The 26,979-nt window shown below is 42.5% G+C and overlaps 1 protein-coding gene across 2 annotated transcripts in view; it reads right to left on the bottom strand.

Moving 5' to 3' along the window:
- Window positions 1-26,979, bottom strand: part of LOC132871133 (nuclear factor of activated T-cells, cytoplasmic 1-like) — a 90,324-nt gene that overhangs the window by 5,286 nt on the left and 58,059 nt on the right. For both annotated transcript variants that reach the window (XM_060905237.1, XM_060905238.1), the window contains exon 9: window positions 22,845-23,453. In XM_060905237.1, the coding sequence (XP_060761220.1) occupies window positions 22,845-23,453 (609 nt within the window). The remainder of the gene's footprint in view (window positions 1-22,844; window positions 23,454-26,979) is intronic.

Here is a 26,979-nt window from a genome sequence, read left to right as displayed (position 1 = left end):
CCGTACGTTGTTTGGTCCGGACCAAACAAACCAAATTTCCCTTGGTCCGGACCTTTTGGGTTGGTCTGAATACAAACCACCGAACTCTGGTCCGGACCAAACAAGCGGACCGAGACCGAGCTGCAAGGTCGGACTCGGTCCGGACCAAAGGAACCCTGGTGCGGACCTTTTGGAGGTGTGAAAGCAGACCGGACCTAATCTGACAGTTTTGCTTTTTTGTACCTCGGGAGCTTCCGTCGTTTGTCGAGCATTATGGGAAACAGAGTCTTGACACTCCACCGCAAAGTGCAAACACTGTTTCGGTTGTCAAGGGAACCTTACAACAGTCGTTCAGTCATTCAGACCAGTGGTAGGCTAGACTACAGAGTACAAAAAATGAGTAGAGGGCAAACGTGGGCCGAGGAAGAAACGCGTACCCTTGTGGATATATGGGCAGATGTCCACATATCTGAGCTTTTGGAGAGAACACACAAAAATGCCGACGTGTTTGCTGTATTCAGTGAGAAAATGAAGGAGAAGGGGTTCACGCGCTCCCCAGAACAATGTCGGCTAAAAGTGAAGAAACTCCATCAGACCTACATTAAAATCAGGGACATTCTTTCAAAAAGTGGCGGTACTAGCGACGCAAAAAAGAAATTCATCTATTACGATGACCTGGATACTATTCTGGGGTCAAAATATAATTGAGGCGTGGCTTTGTTGACAGATTTTGGTCCACTTACTAAAATGTACAGTGTGAAAGCGAACCGCACCAAAATGAAAAAATAAAAAAAACATTTGGTTCGGACCAAAGCAAGTGAACTATTGAACTATCCTGGTCTGAATACACCCTAAATCAGTATTGTAAGCTTTAGAAGTTTAGTGCTTACCTTAATTGCACTAGTTTTATTTTTTTTAATGATAAATTCATATTTTTGTTTAGCAACAATGGTGGAAAGCATGACATTTGCTGTGATGTACCTCAGGGGTCTATCCTTGGTCCGTTTATGTAAAAAAAAAAAAAATGAAACAATCGAGCCAAAGTGTCTCTCTCATATCAAGCAACCCTCAAGTACACATTACTGTCTTTTCAAGCTGCTGGACAATAACCCAAATCAACACTTATAACCACGCCTACACAATAAAGCAAGCAAGCAAGCAAGCAAGCATGGTTGGTTGCAGACGGAGCATTTCGAAGTGTGACAGAACACAGAAGGTGCTTTATTAAAACATGCATCCTCCCTGCAGTGCTCCAACCTGTAGTATTGGCACTGCCAACACACACACACACACACACACACACACACACGTGTGTGTATAGGGAGTACAGCCAACCCCTCCCTACTGATTTTCCTTTTGGGTGTGGCCCTGTTTAAGGCATCTTTTAATCCCATTCCCCATGCAGGGATCAGTGACTGGCAACTGACGTTTGCTGGTCTAAAAATACACAACGCAGGAATTCCGGCTTTCACCATGCTGACAACTTTTATCGATATGACACTATTTTCCTGTCAAAACTGATGTGAATCCATTTCACTCACTTTCCATTATGGATTATTCATCACTCAGGTATGCAAGCTTTTGTGAAGGTGGTGGAAAAAAAATCTAAAACAGATAACAGTATCACCAGCTGTCAGTGTGTATCAATTGCTCATCTATCTTGCATTGTGTCCCAATGATAATGTAGTTCCCAATACTCATTTTGTCCGAATTAGATGGAAACATTGCATATATACTTCTCATGTCGATGATCCTATATCACAGCTAATTCTACCAAGCGCCAAACTGTTTCAAAAAACATGGCACGCTCACAAATGTAGGTTTAGAGGTATAGAGTTATTTCGCTTATGACCAGGTAACAGCCATATTTGTGTTTGTAGAAACTTGTTCTGTGGTTACGGTTAATGAGAAAACTTATACAACTCGCTGAGTCGAACTTGCTGCTACCAAGCTGATTCTTATTCTTATAAGCTGACTAGCGAGGACAGAGCGACGCTAACCAAATATGAACATCTGTAAGCTAATGTATGCGGAAGAGGGAAGATAGTGTGTTATGCTGCCCTGAGAAGTAGCATGAGGAACATTTTGGAAAAGAGTCGCTGGCTTCATGTATCGAGGAAGACGTACGTGTTAGTTTATAAAGGATGTGATTTCCAAAGAACTTCAGGACATAGCTAGTCTTGTCTATGATGTCAATTTGACTCTACAATTCAACAATTAACCAATGTTTTAGTCAAAGGAAAACAACAACAACTGCAGGTCAACTCGTGTTGTAGTACTCAAGACCAGTCTCAAGACCACTTTTTGAAGGTCTTGGTCTCGCCTCAGAATTGACCGCATTTTTACTCGGTCTTGTCTCGGTCTCGGACACAGAGGACTCTGGAATTTATTTCAAGACTGGTCAAGACCACAACTGTAGGGATTTCACTAAACTGCCGATGCATTGGCTGATTTATTTGTTAACATCGTTACTGTGATTAGATGAAAAATTTCCTGCTTCAAATGCAACCAATAACGTGACTCATTGCGAATTTGAAATTTTTCTTCCTGTTAATGGACGTCACCCCTCCCCCACTGGTCTGGTGCTGGTCTTGACTCGGTCTCGGTCTTGATTTGATCTCAACCCCTCAAAGTCTTGGTCTTGTCTCGGTTCCGATGCACTTTGGTCTTGGTCATGACTTGGTCTTGGTTTAGATGGTCTTGACTACAACACTAATGTCAGCTCAGCAGAATAATTAGACGTAGACAGAATTGTCTAGTAATCTGATAAACAATCAACACAGAGAGAAAATTTTTGCTATGATATATCTTAACCTTAGCCTAAATTCCTACAATTAATAAATTTGAAACAAGCATGATGAATAGTATTCACCTTTCAACTTTCCAGCTAATACCTGGCTCGATCAAGGCTCCACTCAGGGACCCATTTTATTCTTACTATTGTCATTAATCCTCATAAACGAAAAGCAGGAAACACTACAGTAAGTATAAGTGAGACTCCAAAAGACCTGAGAGCAGAGAGCCTGTGGTTAGGTTCAAGATGGATGACCATCACGCCTGGACAATCCTTAGCACGAAACCTGATACTGTGCTGATGAGCATGAGGGGAGGCAAATGCCGGACCAGCTTTTTCAATCAGTTATGATGAGTTCAGCAGCTAAGATGCGACTCACCAGGCGCAGTATTTTTAATCCGTGATCTACATGGCATGGTCTACAACAAGCTGGATCTCAAACTCTTTAGTAGAAATTTTCTAACAAAGCGACATGTTGACTGACAAGAACTATCGCGCTTTCTTTCTACTGAATATCTACTGAAATTCAACAACATGTTTCTGGTGTAATTGCAAGATCACAATATCCCGCTCTGAAATTGTATATGTTCAATAGGGCGGCTTTCACAGAAATGCTTTAACCTTGTTTAAACCGCCCGTGAAATTGATTTGGCAAAGGAAGCTTAACTCTGAATTTGATGCTGTAGGAGAAGGGCAATTGAATTTCCTGCTACATATTACTTATTGTTTCCCCACAATATCAAATCTGCTCTCGCTTTCAGCCGAAACGCTAATGGGCCATTCGCAGCCTCCCACGCGTAGAGCTGCGCCAGTGAGGGAGCTAGCATGCCAAGATCCTGCCTTAACCCCATAGAGAAAGAAATTAGAGGGGTTAAAAAAGAGTATACACAAACACACACGATGAAAAATTCCACTGGATCAGTCATGAGTCTACTACGGTTATAAATAAAGAAAAAAGAAATGGCATATACATACTGTACATATATATGTATATATACGAATATTTCTTGATGGGGCACGCCGTCCATATATATATGGTGTGCCCCATCAAGAAAAATTCGGCTGATTTGGAAAGCCTGTGCTGGCCATGTGGAAGCATTCAGCTCAGAGCCTGACAGCAGGGGGACAGACAGAAAGAGGGAGAGTTTGTTTTAAAATGACTTTGAATAAACTCTGGTGTGTTATTCACCAGCCCCTGGCAGCAGCTGCCGAAACCCTTCAAATCCCCACAGAGAGACAGAGAGAGAGAGGGAGGGAGGGAGATATTAAAGGAGTTTCTCCAGACTACATTTGAGTATTTTTTGGACAGCTGAGAGGCCTTGAGCCAGGGGCGTGGCCACAAGGGTGGCATAGGAAGGCAGCTCCTATCCTGGGAATAAGCTTTGCCACCCCAGTTCACACCTTCAAAACCTCCTACACTCTTATGTACTCTTTAGGCTGCAGTTGCCTCTCCAAAACGTCTGAGATAAGAAGAAGACTTTTGTTTATACCAGTGGCTCTCAAAGTAGGGTCCATGGATCCCCTGGAGGCTGTAGGACTTGAGTCTGGTCTTGTTTTCTGTATTGGCTTGGACTTGACTCAGATATATTGGCATTTGTACTCAGTCTTGGGCACTGGTCTTGCTAAATATGGTCTTGATCTCAACCAAGAGTTTACAGAAATAATGTTTATCTTTCACATGTACAAAGTTGGAAAAGAAGTATCTCCTTGTTCTAGAAAACATGACCTCATCATTTTTTGGTGTTGATGGCTTTCATTTGGACTTGATCTTGGTTTGGCCTCAACCCTCTTAAGACTCTGTCTTAACTAGATCTAGGATAGTCCTGGTTTCGGACTTGACAATGGCAGTCTTGGCTACAGCCCTACCCAAAGGAGTCTATGAAGCATAACCAAGGATCAAAGTGATATATTTATTATTGAGCTTGATAACTCAAAACAAGCAAGTCATGCTGCCTTGAGTCTAGGTTTGGTGGAATGTTCGGGAATAGAAAAGTCAACAGCGCTAATAAATAGCCACGATATTATTGTACAAATTTAAGTAAGTGTTCTTGAAATAAATCTGGTCTGAAGGGTTGATCAAATTCAACCTCTTGGCTGACGGCATTACTGAATAATTGGTAGCCAGATCAGGACGTATTGCATAAAATCCCATTCCACCCCTTCAGACATCATCCATCCATTCATCTATTATCTGTAAACGCTTATCCTGTGCAGGGTCGCGGGCAAGCTGGAGCCTATCCCAGCTGACTATGGGCAAGAGGTGGGGTACACCCTGGACAAGTCGCCAGATCATTGCAGGGCTGATGCATAGAGACAAACAACCATTCATACTCACACTCACATTCACACCTACAATCAATTTAGAGCCACCAGTTAACCTAACCTGCATGCCTTTAGACTGTGGGGGAAACCAGAGCACCCGGAGGAAACCCATGCAGACACGGGGAGAACATGTAAACTCCGCACAGAAAGGCCTCTGTTGGCCACTGGGCTCGAACCCAGAACCTCCTTGCTGTGATGCGACAGTATTGACCACTACACAAACAAACAAACAAACAACACTTTTACTTGCAAAATTGATTTGTATCAGAGCTACCAAACCATGGATGGCTAAATAAATTAAATTTTGCTTATAATGTCATGTCCCCGAGCCTTTAGTATGCCCCTCCCCACCCAAACGCACACTCTTCTGCGACTCTCACACACACTTAAGACACTCACAGAGCTTTATCTGCTTCAGGTGCGGTAGATAAAGTGATGAGCTTTGGCACTCCACCTGTTTGAGAGAGGCTGATTTTGAAGTGTAAGCTCTGAGGCTCCCTTGAGCATGATCAATTACAACTGTTGCCAGGGTGAGCGAGAAAACCCCGGGGCATACACAAGTCTACTCGACCCAGACAAGAGAGAAAGAAAAACAAACCCCCGCACAACACATGCTGCCAATGCGGCTCTGCCTACGCAGAACCAGAAAGGCACGGTCGCCAAAATTAGATGCTTAATCTAACAACAGTGCCTGTTTATATTGGCTCCATTTAAGACAGTCCCTTTTCCCTTTGATCCACCAAACCTCCGTTTGTCTCCCTACAGCGCTCGTCTCTCCCACCCCCCAACACACACACACCCTGTCTCTTTGCTATCTTCCTCTTCTCCTGCAATCACTTCCTCTCTGTCTCAGGGGAAGCCGGGGTGTATGTGTCGGGTGGTGTCCCCTAGGGTGGTGTATGTGTGTGTGTGGAAGGGGTGTTTACATGGTTAGGCCTGCTCTCCTGTGCCCTAATCAGAGATGTGCAGAAATGATTTAGCATTCGCTCCGTTGCGCACACACTCATTTCACGAAGCCGTGTGCACAACAAGGATCCGGCAAATGTAAAAACCATGACTACCTTTCATTCCTAGCTGGCCTATTACATCATCACGGGGCACGCTGCAACACCGAAGCGAAGCAATAACGTGAGCACAGATGTTTTAACCCCAATAAAAGTGCGCAACTACGCTTTTGAGAAATGTGTTAAGGATTAAAAACGTCTGCATTTCCACATGTGCAGGTTCACGACAAAAGCTCGCCAGCCATCTGATAAGCAGCGTTTGACAAATGCAACCTTGAGAGCCAAGTTGCAAGGAGAGGTTCGTCATCTCACATTCAGATATAGTGGAAAAGCGGGAGCATATTGAAGCAATCACGCCTGCGTTTAATGGGATTTATAACATCAGTATTTGTACGCTGCCCCTTTAAATCACCTGTTGCCTGTCAGTCTTGATGTCAGATTTCAAATCATTTTCTCTTTTCTTCCTTATAAAAAAGACATATATATATATCTACATACGCTGTCATTATGGCGTCCAAAAGGATTACGTCAGCATGGGCTTTATTGGTCTCTGTCCTTCAAAGCGAAAGAGAGAGAGCTTGGAGGAACCTTTTCACCTGACCATGTCTTTCATTCCATCTCACTTTTATCATGTCTCAACAGGGAGAATGCACGAGTTCTTCTTCTCCGCTGGCGCTGTGATCTCTCTCACGGGTAACGGAGCTGAAAGTGAAGTATCAGTTGAGCTAACCTATATTATTCTATCCACATTCACAGGATATGAGCAATCGCGTGCTCTGATTGGCTACTCTACTACTAGAATATCAGCTCATATACCGTGAGTAGAGAGAAACAAAATGGCGGCGCGTGTTGCCGAACCAGCCAAGGACGAAATAAAAACTCTACTCGAAAACAAAACCCCCAAAAATAAAAAAAATTAAAAGCAACAAAATATGGAATAGCATTTTTCACAAATTGACCGCGAGTTGGCCTAGTGGTTAGCATCTCTGCCTTTTGACCGGGAGATTGCAAGTTCTACTCGCAGTCGGGTCATACCAAAGACCATCATAAAAACGGTACTGACTGGCAAGGCACGCTGCAATATAGATGCGAGTGGGGAAGTCAAACTCTCGTGGTTACCAGAGGACTAGCCCCCCCCCCCCCCCCCCAACTGTAACCCCTAGCTGTACAGGCGAGAGGCCGAGGGCTATCAAAACGGAGATTGGTGCCACACCTATACGCCTTAAAGTGCCATTCCACCATTGGATGTATTCTTTGGCATAAAATACAATATATTTTATGACAACATGACTAGACAGAGAAATCTTTTAGCTTCAAAATGATATATCAAACATAATTTTTTGACAACGACAAGTATATTAATTTTGCGACCAAAGTCACCTACCCTTTTAATTTCTGCGCGGTAGTGAAACGTGATGTCATCGGCAGGTTCCCCTTCTTGTGTACCACGTCACGTGTGACGTGGCACAGATTATCAGCAATGGCGGATAGAACGCGATTTCCACTTGTCGATTGCTGTGCCGATATTCACCATCGACCGTCTCCTTTGGGCATCACTTGCTATTTTCCTTCGCTTCTTTTCCGAAGCTGACAATCGCGTTCTATCCGCCATTGCTGATAATCTGTGCCACGTCGTACACAAGAAGGGGAACCTGCCGATGACATCACGTTTCACTACCGCGCGGAAATTAAAAGGGTAGGTGACTTTGGTCGCAAAATTAATATACTTGTCGTTGTCAAAAAATTATGTTTGATATATCATTTTGAAGCTAAAAGATTTCTCTGTCTAGTCATGTTGTCATAAAATATATTGTATTTTATGCCAAAAAAATACATCCAATGGTGGAATGGCACTTTAAAGAGTTGGTTAGTACTGGGACAGGAGACTGCCTGGGAAGACCAGATTCTGGCGTGAGAGGGACTCTGACTTGACTTTCACAAATTGCTTCTGTCATTTCGCCAGTTTGTTCACATTCTCAACGGAAATGATTTTGTCGGACGTTTTGTATGAAGTTTTTATTGATCGAATTTGCAAAAAATAAAAATAAAAATGCTTCATTTCTCAAAATCCAGTGAACGTGGATAGAATAAAACAGTTATTCCACTCAATCTCGGTGCTATGCGCCTCGTCAGCTACTGTATCAGCTCATGTACGACTCGATTTGGTGGAATAACTGTTAATTACTGTTCATTAGCACCGGATGCCTCTTTGAGCATCCCAAGACCTTCACTTTTTATTTAATAGGAATACAACTTGCAATATAAACAATACTTCTTGAAACAGACACCCAAAAACCATTCTGATTTTTGACAATCTCGGTCATTTAAAACTAATTAATAAAAAAGCCATCCCTATTTTTTTTGTCCCGATTGGCTTGAATATCTTGTAGGATCTGTCAAGTCAGTGTGTTTTTTTTTTTAAATGGTTGGCATATTTTAAAGCCATCTGCTAGTGTTTCCCCGTCCTTTTAATCCCATCACTCTTGTGCTGGCTTTTCCACTCCATTCTCCCATCTACTTTTTTTTTTTTTTAAGGAATTCTTTAAATGCTTCTATGGCTCTTACATCTGGACACTCTGAAATACCCATTAAGCAATATACAACGATCAGAATCCACTCGGGTCCACTGAGCATCTCCTCCAACTCTTACACACAGACACACACACACCATGCGTGCTGAGATAAAAACATACACAGCACAGACATATTCATAACTCATAAAGAAGACGACAGACACAGTTTGATCATGTCCAAGCATATACAGCATGGATGCAACGTGCGTAAATCACAAGCGTGCATTCAGCGATACGATTTCATCACCTGTAGGTTTTATATATCGCTTCACGTTCCGAGCTTTCGTCGTCTGAGCGTCTTAGCAGAGGCACAGAGTGTGATTCCAGTAAAAGTCCTGCAGGGTTAACATAAACACCAATGATAAGCCTCGATGCACATGTCCCCCACTGGTCCTATTTTCCCGAAACGACACGATTAAACTCTTCCACGAGGAGGAAGATGGCGGATTGGGAATGACCACTGGAAATTCAAGGATCTGATACTGAGGATGGATCATAGCTCTGAACTTCATATATAATATATACATATCCAGTACTGTGCAAAAGTCTTCGGCATCCTGTTTTTTTTTTTTCATACAAACTTTGTTATAAATTTCTATTTCCTGACTTCTACATTATCGAGTCAAAACATTACAAAAACATTTTAGAGTTCCAAACGTTCGGGGTTTATTTTCCAGCACAAAATTAAATGCTACAGGAAAAAAAAAAAAAGTTTGTAATATATCTGAGCAGCATATTCCATAAGAGAGCACTTTTCAGACTGAAAAAGAAAACATAATGAAGGCTACTGGAAATTTTTTGGTGCAGAAGCGAGTGCGACAGTCAAAGTGTCCAGAAGAACTGGTTCTGGAAGATGCTCAGTAAAACCTACAGCTCATTTCCTTATAAAACTGCACTCGCTGAACCTCAGACTACTATATTTTTTTTTAAAGCAAAGGGAATTTCGTCTCACACCAAATATTGACTTTGCTTCATTTATTATGGCTTACTGATTACTGTTTATAGTATTTTTTAAATGTTAAAACATTTCATTTCATTATTTTAAGGTGTTTTTGGTCTCCAGCATTTCTTTACATGCGCCCAAGACTTTTGCACGCATAGCACCATAGAGTTGGCTATAAGCCAGGTACGACAAGATTGAGTGGAATAACTGTTTTATCCTATCCACATTCACTGGATTTTGAGAAACGGAGCATTTTTATTTTGATTTTTTTGCAAATTCGATACATAAAACCTTTATACAAAACGTCCGACAAAATAATTTCCGCTTAGAATGTAAACAAACCGGCGAAATGACAGGAGCAATTTGTGAAAAATGTGATAATAATAATTAGCCTAGTAAACTAGACCCACCCGCCTAGCGGCCAAAAATATTTTTGCCTAGCGAGTGGGTCTAGCCTCGCACCATATAAACAAAAACACCCCGGGCATCAAATCGTGCCCGCCAATCACAACGCAAGGTTTTTGTTTGGATTCTTTGGGCGGGCTTTTGCAGGAGTGACGACAAAGCCGCGCGACGCTGGAGAAAGCGCAACAGGAAAGATGGCTACGGCTAGTGAACAGCGCGCGTTTGACTCCGCTTTGGAATCAGTTTTAGAAGAATTAGACTTGGAGTTTTCGTTGAAACATGAGCAGGAAGAGGCTCTCCGCTCATTCCTTTTCAAGAAGGACGTTTTCGCTGTTTTGCCGACCGGCTATGGCAAAAGTCTGATCTACCAGCTGGCTCCGCTCGTAGCCAAAAGGATGGGGCTAGTTTGTGCAGTACGAAGAATGAATAAACAGCTCTGAAACATTACTTTTTGATTGTTTCTTATTTTCCCGTTATTTTAAATTTAAGGGAAATTATTTCACCAAACACCACTAAATAAAAACTCTCAAAAACAGTTTAAGCAAACCCTTGAAAAACACTTGGAAAAAAATGTGTATGTGGTACAGACTCCAAACTTGTGGTCATCATCTCCAAACTTCTTAATATCTAGAACCTGTTTATTAATTAATATGCATTTTGAAAAATGATTTATTTCAAGGCCTCCCCCACTGCTTTCTGTCGCTCTGACTACGTCACAGTCACTGTTGCGCTGATTGGTCAGAGCGTTGGCCTATACGCACAGAGACAGTTTGAAAGACAGCGGGTTGTTCCTCCTACCCACTTTGGAAATGTCTACGGATCGAGGCCAGACTAAATATTCACATTTAGTCTGGCTTGCCAGGCTAAATAATAATAATAATAATTCTTGAAAAATAAAAAAAGATACGTTCTTACCATCAAATACTTTTAGTCTATATTTTGTTGCTTTTTTTTTGTATTTTTTGGGTTTTGTTTTCGAGCAGAGTTTTTATTTCATCCTCAGTTGGTTCAGCAGCACGCTCTGCCGTTTTGTTTTTCTCTACTCACGGTATATGAGCTGATATCCTAGTAGTAGAGTAGCCAATCAGAGTGTGTGATTGCTCATATCCAGTGAACGTGGATGGAATAAATATACATATACAACACATGAAATACAAACAAGCCGATGTACAAGTTGTTACTATAGAAACAATAACCTATTCCAACAAGCTGCTGCCATTTTCTTCTTCTTTAGGGTTTTTTGGTGGTTGGCAAACCAACTTAAAGGTGCCTTACTGCCACCGACTGGGCTGGAGTGTGGAACAGGAGATATTGGGGGGGGGGGGGGGGAAGTGGAGGAGAAACTATATTCTTTTAGCTATTTCTGTTTCTTTTAAATACTAGATAACAAAGTGGTATATCTGACTTGATGCACTCTGCCATTTTGTTTTTCTTTACTCACGGTATATGAGCTGATCTGATATCCTAGTAGTAGAGTAGCCAATCAGAGTGTGCCATTGCTCATATCCAGTGAACGTGGAGCCAATGTGAAGCAGAGTTAATGCTACCACCCCAAAGTTGATTATTTTCCTTTAACACATGTCCCAACGTGCTTTATTCCTCTTACACCGCAGCACTTTGGCCACAAACACATTTTTTATTTATTAAAGCACAAAGAGTCATACTTTTTTATCCATTTATAGTTACATTTCATATTGCAGAAGAACTATTTCGTATAAAGTTTTATTATAAACTTTAAAGCAGCCCTCTATCATGCACGTTCTGTATAAATTCAAATAACACATTTCTGCCAATCACAAAATCCACTCGCCACTAAATTATAACGTTGCTGCAAAAAAAAAAAAAAAGGACAACCGTGAAAATTGCAAAACTTAACTTCTTCCTCATGTTTTCGCCTTGATCATAAAGATCTCTGTTCTGTCTGGAAGCACGGTACAGTCACACGACTGATTATCCAGCCTCGAAGTAATCCATATTCACTGAGTTATTAGTTACGTAAATGGAAACGAGATGAAGTACAACATGTGTGCGGCGGACACTTTTACGAGTCTAAGGCCTGAATGGGATTTGAAACACGCCATGATTCATGATGGAGCCAGAATACATTAAACGAGTGCTGTTAGAAGCCAGCAAACCGGAGTGCACTAACTTTATCCACTACAAAAGTGAAAAGGAGTATGTATGGATGGATGGATGTGACTTCCTTTCATTAAAAGAGGTTCCACCTGGGTGACTTTCATAGAGTCAGTAGGATACACTGAGACTATTATCATAGACTATTTGTATGTATAAGGATCGCAGTTTAAAAAAAAAAAAAAAGGATGATTTTGTGTGGTGTAATGTCATGCGATTGCAGTCAGGAATATTAGGTAGCTAATTCATTTCTTTTGAGCGAGGCCAGTCTAAGAACCACGGCCTTTCTTCTTCTGTAGGTTCACGAATAAATAAATAAATAAACTTCACCCGCTGTTGAACGTTATCTCATCTTTTTTTCCGTTTGCGTAAACGGATTTGATATAAAAGCAGGTGGAAACCCCACTTCTCTTCTCCACGGTTTGAAGCCAGAGCTCAGCTTCCCTCTTCCTCCCCGCTTTTTCCTATCAGTCTGGCTGCCTTTTTGCATATACGTGTGATTAAGTGTGTCTATGTATTGTCTCGATGGAGGCGCTCTTGTGTACGTATCCGTCTCTTCTTGCTCTATCTGTGTCCCAAGATTGCACTGTCTGTCTCGTGAGCTAGTGGCCAAGAGCTCTAACTCTCATTCTGGCTGAGAGATGATGAAGGAAAGAAAGGCAATAAATTGAGCCGTGAAAATTCCTTCCGCTCTGATTCGGGCCCCACGTTTACAGATCTCGGTAGGGACGTACTGTGTGTGGTTCTTCTACTGAAATCAAGAAACAGCCAGATGTGGGCTATGGCTACAGGGAAGAAAAGTCCTTTTCATTTATGACGCTTTCTTTCTCGGACTTTCTTGAGTTTTGTGGAGAGAGAGAGAGAGAGGGAGGAGGACAGAGGCAAGCCAAGATCAGCAAAGTGCTCGGCTTTCCCCGGCCTTGCAGCCTGCAGGAGCTTTGCCTCTTGACATCCTTCACGACGGGATACTTTTCTCACAGTGATTATAAACAGGAAGAGTGCTTAAACGGGAATTTAAATTGAAGTCTCAAGCAATGTGGCTAATACTAATGGCACAATTACTCCCTTTCAAATAACAAATAAAGCTTTAAAGGTGCACGGTTTGCTGAAGAAACCAACAGGACGAATTTAGGCTGTGGATTCGAGCGTGACCTGACTCGGGCCAAGTTTTTTTCCCAAGCCGCAACTCTCAAACCCTCTCCCAAGAGCGTAGAAGTACCAACCCACAAACCTCCACCACATAAACTCACTGCACATGCCGACTCCTGCTTCCTCCCTCTGCAGCAGTACCTACCGATCCCTCTTCCATCAAACAGTTTTCGACGTTTGTACTTAATAACTCGGACCACATGGATTAAGCATTCATGCAGGTTCTGCAAGCCTTTGCCCGGAGAAGAAAAGAACACCGTGACGACCCTTTCCCCTCCTGAAAAAAGAAAATCAAGTTCTAATCTTGAGGTTTCCTCATCAGACATGAAGAACGCCAATGTGTTTAGACAGCAATGTCGTTACACGCCAGACGGATTCCATTGGCGTGACTCGAACGCACAGATAATGACGGAGTGGCTGAAACTGGACCGCTCTGAATGAGCCGAATGAGCTGCGCCACATAAACAGAGCCTTGCACGAGACGAGACGAGACGAGATGAGACGAAACGAGAAGAGAAGGTTGTGAAGTCAGACCGAACATTAGGAGACTGTTAACATCATCATGAAGCACTTTAGTACTTTGATGACTTCAAAGAACCAGAATCCAAATACTGACAAAGATTTTCACCAAGTCGTTAGCATACTGTCGGGTCCAAAGGGCTGGGTCCAATACAAAATGAAAACAGTCGACCACAACTGAGATACTGAGATAAATCTTTTTGGTCGCGCTTTCTATAAGGCCTATATTTATAAATATCATTAAAAATGTGCGATGCAAGTTGGTAATTTATCAACTCTGTAGTTCATAAATCCATATATGACATGTTATATAAAGCAGACTTACTCTTACCACCCTGAAAGAGCAGCACGTCTTGAAGGAAGTGTTTTATTCCTCTTATACAGCAGCAATTCCTTTTTTCATTGATTAAAGAACGACTTTTTAAGCACTTAGAGTTAAAGCTAGACGGCCTTTCGATTTCATAAAATCCGTGAAATTTAGTTCGCTCTGAAATTTGGTCATTGTGACACATGTTTATTTCTGTAATATCACACAAAATATCAGGCCATTCTGTGGCTGGGAAGTTATTTAATTTGATGGGATTAAAGCAAATAAGGTGCACGAAATCGCTCGCTTCGTGTAGTCAAGCAGACAGAGGAAGTCCGTGTGTGTGTGCATGCGCGGGTTTACCTTTGAGCGTGCGCTGACAGTTCCATCGTTCTGTCGCTAAACGACCAGCTGATCACACCGAGGTGCTCGCTGAGTGCCGATATTTATTAGTTTGATATTTCCTGCGTTTCCTTTCCTTCATATATAACATAACGTCTTTTCTTCTTCTCGCTTTCCGTTACTGTAGTCGGTCTTTCACATTTCATTCGCACACTCACGTCCTCCATTTTTCCCTCCTGTTTCAGATTTGTGTCCCACAATGCCTTGTGTGAACGGGGAAAGCCCACCACGTGATGGTGCATGATGTAGTATCTTGGATTGGGTCATGGTGAAGCAGGAAAAAATAGCGGAGAATTTAGGGCCATGTGGCCTTAAATTCATTAATTGTTCTATTTTAAAAAAACTAATAAAATTGGAAGTCTGTGATTCGAATTCAGTAGCTTTTGATCCACTAAAGAAAAATAATTGGGTGTCAGGGAAAATTCTTTTTATGACCTGAACTTGAAAAATCTGAAAGGCGGTCTAGCTTTAATGTTGTGCAACGTACTTCTTCTACAGTAACTTATGTGAAAGTGCTAGTCTTATGAAAATGACATCACTCCTGGAAATCATACCTTATAAAACTAGATGTGTTAAATAGTTTGCTGTCTAAATTGTATTTTAATATGAGACTGGGAACATGGTCTATTTAGCTGGTAAAGTTACATGAATACGTTCCTGGTAAGTTATTGTTAATTCAAAGGAAGTGACATCATACGCGCAACGCTTGAAAGTTCGCGGGGTTTCTGGCTTCGTTCGCTTTGCAAAGCGTAGCATGTTTTTAACGATTTTTTTTAAAAATTCCAAAACAAAATTAAAACCAAAGCATGCCTCTGAAGAGGTGTGTCGTTCAAGGCTGTTCAAGCGTAGCTGATTAAAAAAGCGGAATTTCGATCCATTATATATAGCCCAAAGTCACTTTCCCAAGGACACTTGCAGAATGAATGGGTTCGATTTGTACGGACAAAGAGAAGTAACCTCAAGCCGACAGGACGGTTTGGTGTCTGCTCCATACCTTTTAAAAAAGATAAATTTGTGAGGCAGATTCACACAGAAGGATTTGAGCGATGTCTGGTACGCGGAGCAGTTCCTACGATCTGGAGACAGAAATCAAAAGTGTCATCCCAAAGAGCTCACCGCCGCACAGGAAGGGTCAAACTTGGGTTTAGCCTGTTGCTTGAATGTATTAATTGTCCTTAGTCAGCTCAATAACGCTCTCAGGTGGGGGCGTCGTGGCTCAGGTGGATAAGGCGCCATACCATAAATCCGGGGACCTGGGTTCGATTCTGACCCGAGGTCATTTCCCGATCCCTCCCCGTCTCTCTCTCCCGCTCATTTCCTGTCTCTACACTGTCCTATCCAATAAAGGTGAAAAAGCCCCCAAAAAATCTTTAAAAAAAATAACGTTCTCAGGCAGTTTCTATGTGGCCAAATATAATACTTAGATAGACGACAGATGATTGCTGATCTAAAAGTAAACGAAAACACACTTATTCACGCTGAGTCACTTCTTCATCCTTGATGTCGTAAAGTTGTATTGAGAGCTTTACAAAAGTTGCACATATTACGTCACACATGCAGCACCACTGACCAGTACATTGCCGCGATCTAATAATGGCGGACGAGCTTGTAGTGATTTTTGGAACAGAATTCAGAATTTTTGAACCAATTTTTTATTTATCGGTGAAACTTACAACCGAATTGAGCATATCACACACAGAAAACTTGGGATTTTATGATGTCATTTTTGTAAGACGAGCACTTTAAAGCAGCTATAAATAGTCGTTTCCTCACCAGGCTCTCTTTTGTTTGTTCTCCTGAGGTTAAGAAAACAAACAAACAAACAAGCAAACAAACAAATGAACAAACAAACAAATGCCTGTCCTGAAGACTTTCCTATAGAGGAAAACCTACTGAATGTTACAAAGCACTGACACTGGAGACTCCTTCCATAAATGTTCAACAAATTATGATATTTTTGAGCAATTTTTTTCAATAAATGTGCATTTTTATTTTGATTTGAAAATTTCCAAACTGCAATAATGCATCTGTATAAAATTTTACTACATTCCTGAGACAAACAATTTGCAAAAACTCTTTTCATTAGTGAAATAGACGCAGATATTTGGAGTCCAGTGTATCTGATTACTGGCCGTTGTGGATCAGATGGAGTAGATTGAATGTACATCATATTATCTAAATTGATCGTAATTGCGTCAATAAATGAAGAACTATTGAACTAATGCAAATTCTGGAAGCTACAGACAAGCTAACCTTTAATCATCTCACGACGTCTGGTCTTCAGGATAACTATTTCCATATTTACGCAAGCTTCATGCTATAAAAAGGCTGTGAAGGAGTGTATTTGTTTCATTTCCTGTCTCTGACAGGGATGTTAGTAAAACAGAAATGAATCAGGTCATAAATTGTGCCGTGTTTGTCCACAGCCGATAATAACAAAAGCAGACATTCGAGGAAATTTAACTTAAATCACTACTGGGTTCATATGTTTATTGGATTGGATTTATATTTCCAATGACGGAAATCACCACGACAAATCCCAAAATGTGCTGTACTTGACAGTCTGGTTGCTTTCCTAGCCATCTAACCAACCCCAAAAGCCCTCTGCGGCCACTGTTTTGGCCTTCGGTAATTGTTGGAAAAAATAACACAGGTTCCCAGCGGTTTGCTCATCTTTTAGATTCGTATTCCGAAAACATTGCAACTAAAAAAAAAAAAACCCAAAGCATGTCCTCTCTGGTAATGAATAATGAAGAAAACCATCACCCTCGTGTTTTACCTATCGATAAAGCCTGAGCGCTCTTCACCAGAAAGCCCCAATTCCTGTTCGATTAACTCCGCCCTCTTACACCAAGCCACAGAGGTCAAAGTTTGACCGCGGTAAAAGCTGAGATCCTTGCCTCAGGCCGTGCCTCAAGCTCCCTGTAGATGCTCTAGATCCTGCTATTCCCAAAATGTAGGTGACCTCCACCCCTTTAATGCAAGTCTCAACCCCATCCCAAAGCGCTAAGCTACAATGTTAGCGACTCAGCAATTTCAGAACGGGCCGGACGCACTCTCAGTCATCATTAGAGGTTCGAGTGGAGTCCTGCTGCCCCGGGCTTGCTGCCAGCACGCGTCAAAGTTTCCATGAGGGAAGCCGCAAATCGGGGAGGGAGGAAAGTGGGGGGGGTGTCACGGTCACGGGGATCTTCTGTAATTTAAGACCCCTGCTCCATTAGGACAGAGTAAAAGAGGAGGAGATGATGAGGGAGTTGACAGAAGTGTACAACTTGGACAGAGAATGAGTCCAAGCGGACCAGACAAAGATTTACGACGATAAATCATAACGAGTGTTTAAAAAGACTTGGGCTACTTGTGTGATCACGTGTTTTGTCTCATAAAGGACACATTTCGAGGGACAAGATATGAGTCACGGATGTGTCCCGCCAAAACAGACAGACAAAAAAAAAAAATCAGAATTGTACAAAGAGGTTCATAATATGAACGTGGACTACTGGTGGCTTGTATTCAGGAACACAGCTGGAATGAATCTGTCGCACTGATTAGTTCCGCTCATGTGACTGAAACCTAATCAGATCCTGATAACCCAAAGGACAGAAGACTTTCACGTGCAAAATAATTAGCCACCCACTTTGAAGGATCTAAAATGGTAAAATTGCAGATAGTGGCTTAATACATGCACGTAAGCACACATATAAAGACCATGATGTCACTCCTGTCGCATCGGCACCTTGTCCAGCTTTTTATTGGTTAATTAGTGAAGAAAAACGAGCCTGATGCAAATCCCACGCCCCTGTTTTTCAAACGCTCCCCCAAATGCCATGTGTGTTTTTTTTTACTTCTTGTGCCATATGCATTGTAAACCACTGTGAATACAAAAGGGAATGACCCAACTAAAACTGTTATTGGATGCTGCCCAGTTTGGAGACCGCAGGCTGGATTATGCAAGTGCTAGACACAGCAAGAAAAAAAGGGAGCGAGAGAGAGAGAGAGAGAGAGGCTGTGAAAAAAAAAAGAAGTATGTTTTTGATTTCAAGTAGCAGTGAAAAATGTTCCCCGTGTCCTCAGTGTCTTGGCGTTGAACCTACCAGCCTTCAACACTCGAAGTGGATAAGAACTTGTTTATTTGGATCCTTTCAGCAAAGAAGCTACCACGTTTGGCCTAACAAACTGCTGAACCGAGCAAGAGTTCAGCTAGTGAAAGTGGAGAGCGGTGATGATAACGTGTACTTTTGCTCCTGTACAATGTGTCCTCTTGTGTAGTTAGCAACAGCTCTGAGTGGTGGGCATTTACACGAGCTTTTACACACACACACACACACACACACACACCACACATTCATATCCAGCTGTTAGGAAGTAGACAAATTTCTCAGGGGTTCACTCACCAGGAGGTCTAATCAGCCTGGCAAAGGAGGGCTTCAGAGTATTGGTCTGAACCACTGCACCAGCGTTGTTTATTTTGTTTCTCGGCTCGTTTGAAAGGGAGGGAGAGCGAGTGAGCAGATTCCTTCAGAGGATGCAGTTACCACCGCACACTTACCGGGACTCCAGCAGCTGACCACAGACGCTTATTCAAGCATTAGAGCGCGCGAGATGGCGGCCCCAATCGAGCTTTTTTCTTTCATTTTTTTAAACGAGACGAGATCTGGAGGCCCCCTAGTCAATCGATATGCATTCCTGCAGCTCACTTAATGCGAGTGTAATCACAGGCCGAATGCATTTGGAGGCACAAGAGCTAAAGTGACCGAAGATGAGGTACGGGGCGAAAGACAGAAAATGAGGTTACTTTTTTTTTTTTTAAAGTGGAAATCCGGAATACTTTCACGTTGAGCCGAGTTGCAGGGCAGCTACTAGGTAAAACGATCCAATAACGAGCTTTCATAGCACATTGAACTGAGCTAAAGTTTCAGCTCGATTCGTTTAATACCACCATAGTTCACAACACACGAATAAATATGTCCTTTGGCATTACGGACTTTATACGTGACGAGGTTATGCTCGATATCCATGAGGTTATTCATTTTCATTTGTTTCCTGCTGCATAAAGAATAACAGCAAGGACCTGCCTGACAGGGACAGATGATGATGATGATGATGATGATGATGAACTCTAGCTGAGTGTGAATTGACATGACTTTCAAAATGTCACATCTGACCATGTTTGAAGTCATTAACAGGGCTGATGACAAATAGATGACCTCGGCTCCCTGTGTGTTGTTTATTTATGAGCTGAAGATGTGGTGATGACAGATTTAGTGAAGGCTACATTCTAACTCAATTTTTGCTCAGCCCCTAAATATCCCCCCACCCACGCACACGCAGAGCACAACAAGCACCTCGAAACTTCCTTTCGCATCTTTCACTATTAGCAATAAAAGAATGCTGTTTATGACTAGTACTGGAACCATTTGAATAACCAATATTATTGTCTATGGAATATTAGTGTCAGTAAATATTGCTTGATAGCTTTCTGTAATTTTCGCATGTTCTTTAAATCAGTAGTGGATCGTGAAGCGTATTAAATGGGCAAATTTTTTATTTTTTACTTTGTTCCATTGTTGAAAATCATAATCCACCACTATCAAGGTCTTGACTCATCTCATCTCATTATCTCTAGCCGCTTTATCCTGTTCTACAGGGTCGCAGGCGAGCTGGAGCCTATCCCAGCTGGCTACGGGCGAAAGGCGGGGTACACCCTGGACAAGTCGCCAGGTCATCACAGGGCTGACACATAGACACAGACAACCATTCACACTCACGGTCAATTTAGAGTCACCAGTTAGCCTAACCTGCATGTCTTTGGACTGTGAGGGAAACCGGAGCACCCGGAGGAAACCCACGCGGACAACATGCAAACTCCACACAGAAAGGCCCTCGCCGGCCACGGGGCTTGAACCCGGACCTTCTTGCTGTGAGGCAACAGCGCTAACCACTACACCGCCGTGCCGCCCTCAAGGTCTTGTTGACTTCTTAAATTTATTGGCCAGTTTGCTTGAATTCTATTGGTTTAATCTAATATCTCTAACACAGACAGCCTATACAGTACATCATGTCAAATTGAATCTAATAACAAATTGACTAAAAATACATTCTGCTGGCAGAAATGTTCAGGAATATAAAGCTCCATGGCTTTCACAGTGAACCAGTTTCTGTACACATTATGTTTCTAAAATATATCTCATCTCATCTCATTATCTCTAGCCACTTTATCCTTCTACAGGGTCGCAGGCAAGCTGGAGCCTATCCCAGCTGACTACGGGCGAAAGGCGGGGTACACCCTGGACAAGTCGCCAGGTCATCACAGGGCTGACACATAGACACAGACAACCATTCACACTCACATTCACACCTACGCTCAATTTAGAGTCACCAGTTAACCTAACCTGCATGTCTTTGGACTGTGGGGGAAACCGGAGCACCCGGAGGAAACCCACGCGGACACGGGGAGAACATGCAAACTCCACACAGAAAGGCCCTCGCCGGACCCGGGGTTCGAACCCAGGACCTTCTTGCTGTGAGGCGACAGCGCTAACCACTACACCACCGTGCCGCCCTCTAAAATATATATATTTTTGAAATTTCAGATTTTATACACACTCTTTTCCTGAAGCAAAGGTGCAAATAAACAATGCTGTCCTTATGTTCCTGTTCTGGTTCAAATTAAATGCTCTTATATTTATTAAAACGCCAGTGGTTGCACCGGTGACCAGAGGGGGCAAATATCCCAGGTAATTATGAGCGAAATAGCAGGAGATCTCAGGGCCAAACATTCAATGGCCCCCTGAGCGTTGGCGGGCAAGGTGCCAGGGGGCACCCCAAGGCCCCCCAAGCTCCCTTGATGACGCCAACTCAGAGCTGGAAGGCTCCACAGGGAGGCTGAGGGAAAACAAGGGGCCACAAATCCAATTCTGGAAAAAAAATGATGGCCTCAGGAAACCCCTACCCATTGTTTTGCTTCCTTCATTAGAGCTCGTGTCAACAGTCTGGGCTTTCGGCGCGTGTGCCTCTGTTTTCACTCGGCCGCTCCCAGCCAGACCCCTGACCCTAGTGTGTTTAGACAGATTGTTTGAAATCCCGCTGTGCTAATTTACTGCTGTCGCGTTAACGGGTGGATTCGTAACTCCCCTATCTACGCACATGCACGTGTCTATCCACCTGCAGCTGGTGGGGCCCAAATAAACAGTGTGTAACAGGTTTTAATAGGATCCACTATGGGAATGGGTAAGATTATAGTAAACAACAAACGCCCTGGATGCAACACTCCATTTGCCTATAATATGAATTGCGTCTTAGCTTTAGATCACCAGCATGAGCTCAGCAAGATATCAGGATATTTGGGAATTTGAAGAGACTACAAATGGAACTCATTTCAAACTACATTGTAAAGGCAGTCTTTTGATGTGAATCTGCAAACTCTTGACAAGTGCTATGAAAAGCGGGAACGGGAAAGAAGTTATGGGATCATATAATGTTCAAAAGACATAACTGATAGGACCGAGTTGGCAAAGGAATTGATAAGACAAAAGAGCCAAACTAGGAGGCAAAGAGCACTCTAAAGACTTCAGCACAATCAGAAATGGATTTGTCGATGGTGCCATCCCCATTTCAAGCTCCCTGTGGATGTTCTAGACCCTGCTACAGAGTTTACTCTGCCTTTCTAAAAAATTGTCACTGAATAGAGTAACTCTATAGGACTGTCTCTGTCTAAAACTGTAATTTTGAAGAATATTGCTTTGCTGAAGCCCTGTGATGACCTGGCGACTTGTCCAGGGTGTACCCCACCTCTCGCCCATAGTCAGCTGCGACCCTGTACATGATAAGCGGCTACAGACAATAGATGGATGGATTGCTTTGCTGAACATCACTGAAGAATCCGAAACTGGCGATTCAAGACAAGTTCAGTCAGTTTACCACTACTAGTAACTCATCATAAAGACTTATCATGGCTGACCTACACCCTGACCCCAACTTCCTATCAAGATATAAGTATTTGTAAAAATAAAAGAAGTTTTCTTCTACTGCTCGGTAAACCCAAACAGGTTTACAACATCAACCCAACCTTTAGGTTTTTGTTGGTACTTGGTGTGTAGGTCTGCTCTCGGCTTAACCCTTCTGTTTTTTGTACCACTTAGCAAGGGATATACCATGATGCAGGCCTTCACTTTTGGTTTAACAACAATGATCAATTTTTAGTATGGTTCCACTTTTTGCAAACGTATAACAAAAAACACAAAGGTTGTGAGTGTGTAACATTTCAGTCAACTAGATGTCAAGTTTATGATCAAAGGATTATGGTTTTGTAACCTACCATCATCCAGATACATTTGGTCAAGCTCCTGTGGTTCTTGTTTGATGGTAACAGGTAGCGCAGGGGAGGCGTGATCGTCTGCTAACAGGGTGGGTGGGCTTCCTCTGGGCTGAGTGGAGCCAAAGGTGGCCAGATAAGGGCTTTCTGCTGCAGCCCCAGGCGTTGAAGGATGGGAAGTAGGAGATGAGGAGGGACTACTGTTGGGGTACAGGGGGTGGTATGAGGGGCTGCCAAGGTGCGGACTACCCTGAGGGTGGTGCATGGCGAGGGAGGTGGGGTCAGGGGAGCTGGGTAGGGTCAGCCCATGGTGGGTGGGTGGATCCTGAATGGATGCCATACCTCCAGGCATGGTGGAGTGTGTAGGGCTGTTGCTCAGGCACTTAGGAAAGGGTACAGGAGACAGGTCATGGAGTTTAGGGCTAGAGCTGGGGGAAGAGCATAGTATAGGGGTGGGGTGGGACACACAGGGGGCATAGCTGGCCACCATGCAGGGCTCAGGGTCATCCAAAGGCATCATGGTAGGCAGTCTTTGCTGGCCGAAGTAGGGATTTGCATGTATGGACATCCGGGACTCATAGTCATCAGCCGGCTCTGTCTTTATCATCGGAACTGCAAAAGAAGGGGGGGGGGGACGGGCAAAGTGAGCAAGTAACTAAAGGAAAAAACCATAGAAGTGAATAAGTTGGAAAGATGGCAAGTGTGAAAAGGATACCCTCTTAAACCAAATCAACTGTTCAGAACGAGCGTTGGAGATCTCTGTTATTTTAACACAGGACACAAAACAGAAAAGAAGAAACAGTGAGTCATCAGGGATAGCTTCACAGCTGGCTCTAATATTAAAATTCTCTTTAGACTGGTCTCCAGCTCTAATGTGCTATTAGAAAGCAGATTGAAAGAGAGCAAGCTGCTGTAGGAGCTTTAGATCCCATGGGCTCCACATTGGATAACCAAATGTTGTCCTAAAGGACAAAAAAAATAGGAATGAAAATGATTTATCTTTGATTAGGTACTTAGAGCTGGTTGAGTGAGTCCGCTCAGCATGTGGTTGCGGAGGCTTAGGAGAAAGAAAACTGAAGGAAGTCCAATGAACAGCCACTTCAATTCAGATAACCCCTCATTTGTTTCCACAGTACACTGATTCACTTGAATACAGGCAATTATCGTGGACATTTTGGGTTCCAAGGCAGACATATTCCACATTTTCTATCCACTCTGTAAACAAAAAGTAAGACTAAAATAATAGTTTCGATGAGTGAAAAATGACACTAGACAACTTTCTGCATCATAAAGCTCCAACCCAATACCTCAGAATTGAATGACCTTTTAGTCCTACACTGAACTATTCACAGGTTAAAGTGCCATTCCACCATTGGATGTATTCTTTGGCATAAAATACAATATATTTTATGACAACATGACTAGACAGAGAAATCTTTTAGCTTCAAAATGATATATCGAACATAATTTTTTGACAACAATAAGTATATTAATTTTGCGACCAAAGTCACCTACCCTTTTAATTTCCGTGCGGTAGTGAAACGTGATGTCATTGGCAGGTTCCCCTTCTTGTGTACCACGTGTCGGTCTATTTTTAGACCAGGAAACCCCCAAAGTGAGAGAGTCATTTCTCCTCGTATATGGGGGCCAAAAAAATTGCGAAAAATTTTGAGTTAATCTTTCAGTTAGCTAGATTTATTGGTATTAGCTAGATTTATTGGTATTATTTTTATCGCGTTCTATCTGCCATTGCTGATAATATGTGCCACGTCACACGTCACGTGGTACACAAGAAGGGGAACCTGCCGATGACATCACACGCGGAAATTAAAAGGGTAGGTGACTTTGGTCGCAAAATTAATATACTTGTCGTTGTCAAAAAATCATGTTTGATATATCATTTTGAAGCTAAAAGATTTCTCTATCTAGTGATACCATTTATATATGTTGTCAAAATATATTGTATTTTATGCCAAAGAATACATCCAATGGTGGAATGGCACTTTAAAATTGAAAATTATTGATAGACGAACCTTGTTACTTATTGAATTGTTGAACAGCTTTGTGCAATTCTATATCACATCATATCATAGCTTTTGCACTCGCACTTGTGTAATCTCCAAAGTAGAATCGAAGAATCGACAAGCACACTAAAGTCAGCTTGGTGAGACACATCTCTAACGAACCCAAACAAGTTTCCCATCTGATTTCAGACAATCTTGTTCCAAGGTTGTTAGTTTTTTAACGAAATGAATCTTTCACACCCGCGATACCCAGCGCGCCATGGATTTACGTCATTGCTGTCTGCTCTAAGTGGCGTGGGAGTGCTGTGGGCGTCCCCGGGCACCCTGCCTGGTGCGAGTCAGCTGCTCCCATGATCTCTGGCTCTCCCTAAGCACTTCCTCTGGAGACTACACCTACCAGCCCTGGCCTGGCTGTTGTTTGGTGCATCTGGAGTGAAGCTCTTTGCTTTAAGTCACCTTGGGATAAATATGTTGGATTTATTTATTTATTCATTTATTTTTTACGAAGGACTGGTGGACTCAACAGCATGCAATACACTGCAGTCAAAACGCAATGGCAAAATTTCAAAACAAACACACATTAAAAAAAAAACCTTAATGAAATTTTGGACAGTCGGACTGGCGGTGGATTTTCCTCCTGGATGTGACAGAATGAAAATGGTACATCTGTGATACCCTTGAAAGTATTCAGTCTAATCAAAGCTGATCGATATCTGATCTTGATAAAACCTAGTCGAGGACTAAATATATTCCAAGACCAGTCCTTAATCTCCATTAGAGAAGACAAGCCCCAGATCTATGACTCTGTTCTTTTATTTTTACTGGAGAAATCGGCCTTCGCGACAGAATTAATAATTAAATCTGCACATGAGCAAAAATGAAGCACAAGTAAAGCTCTATTTTCCTCTCATTCGATTAACATCCTGTTGTATTTATTTTTCCAGCCATCTAAGAGAAGGTCTGTTTGAGCATTTTTGCCAGTATCTGTCTCTCTGTTTCACTCCAGGATCTCTTTTTACGACCATCTCGCTTCTATTAAAGTCATCAGGCCCAAAGTGGATGTTTACAAAGTGTGACTTTTCTCTCGAGAGCTGAGAGTACAGAGGGACTCTAGCAGCGCTTCTGTGCATCAATGTGAACTGCGGTTAGAAACCAAACGTCCAGTCGGGCAAACATTCGTCTGGCTCTTGCTGTTAAATAACATCCATCCATTATCCATAACCACTTATCCTGTGCAGGGTCGCAGGCAAGCTGGAGCTGGAGGTTGATTCACTTTCTATAACAGCAGCTTGGAGAGTCACTCTCATTGCTAGTTTTTTTAAAATGTATATATTAATGGCCAGGGTGGCACGACGGCACTGTCACCTCACAGCAAGAAGGTTCTGGGTTCGAGCCTAGTGGCTGATGGGGGCCTTTCTGTGTGGAGTTTGCATGTTCTTCCCGTGTCCGCGTGGGTTTCCTCCGGGTGCTCCGGTTTCCCCCACAGTCCAAAGACATGCAGGTTAGGTTAACTGGTGACTCTAAATTGACCGTAGGTGTGAATGTGAGTGTGAATGGTTGTTTGTCTCAATGTATCAGCTCTGTGATGACCTGGCGACTTGTCCAGGGTGTACCCCGCCTTTCGCCCGTAGTCAGCTGGGATAGGCTCTAGCTTGCCTGCGACCCTGCACAGGATAAGCGGCTACGGATAATGGATGGATGGATATTAATGGCCTTGTTCAAATGTGTTATTATTTCCGGAGTAACATCTTACACAGTAACTGTGTCATTCTTGATAGGGTGAAGTTAACATTTCTGGAAGGAGTCTCCAGTGTCAGCGCTTTATAACACTCAGCGGGAAAGTTGTTTACCTTTTTTAGGTTTCCAACATGGTCAGACAAGTCTTCGAAAGAGAGTAAAAGAGAGCTTCGTGAGATTGTTTTGAGCTGTTATAATGTACACAAGTCACAACAGGAACTAACGTTTTATTTCTTGGAGGTTCCACAACATTCGAATGCAATTATAAATGGATAAAAGTAACAATGCGCGAGTCTTTAATAAGCCTCTTCGGAATGTGCTGTTTGACAAAAACAATCGTATTCGTCGTTGTTTATTTTCCAATAACAGCATGCTGT

Source organism: Neoarius graeffei, chromosome 23 (assembly GCF_027579695.1).
Source record: "Neoarius graeffei isolate fNeoGra1 chromosome 23, fNeoGra1.pri, whole genome shotgun sequence".
Classification (NCBI taxonomy): domain Eukaryota; kingdom Metazoa; phylum Chordata; class Actinopteri; order Siluriformes; family Ariidae; genus Neoarius; species Neoarius graeffei.
This window is presented reverse-complemented; position numbering and strand designations above follow the sequence as displayed.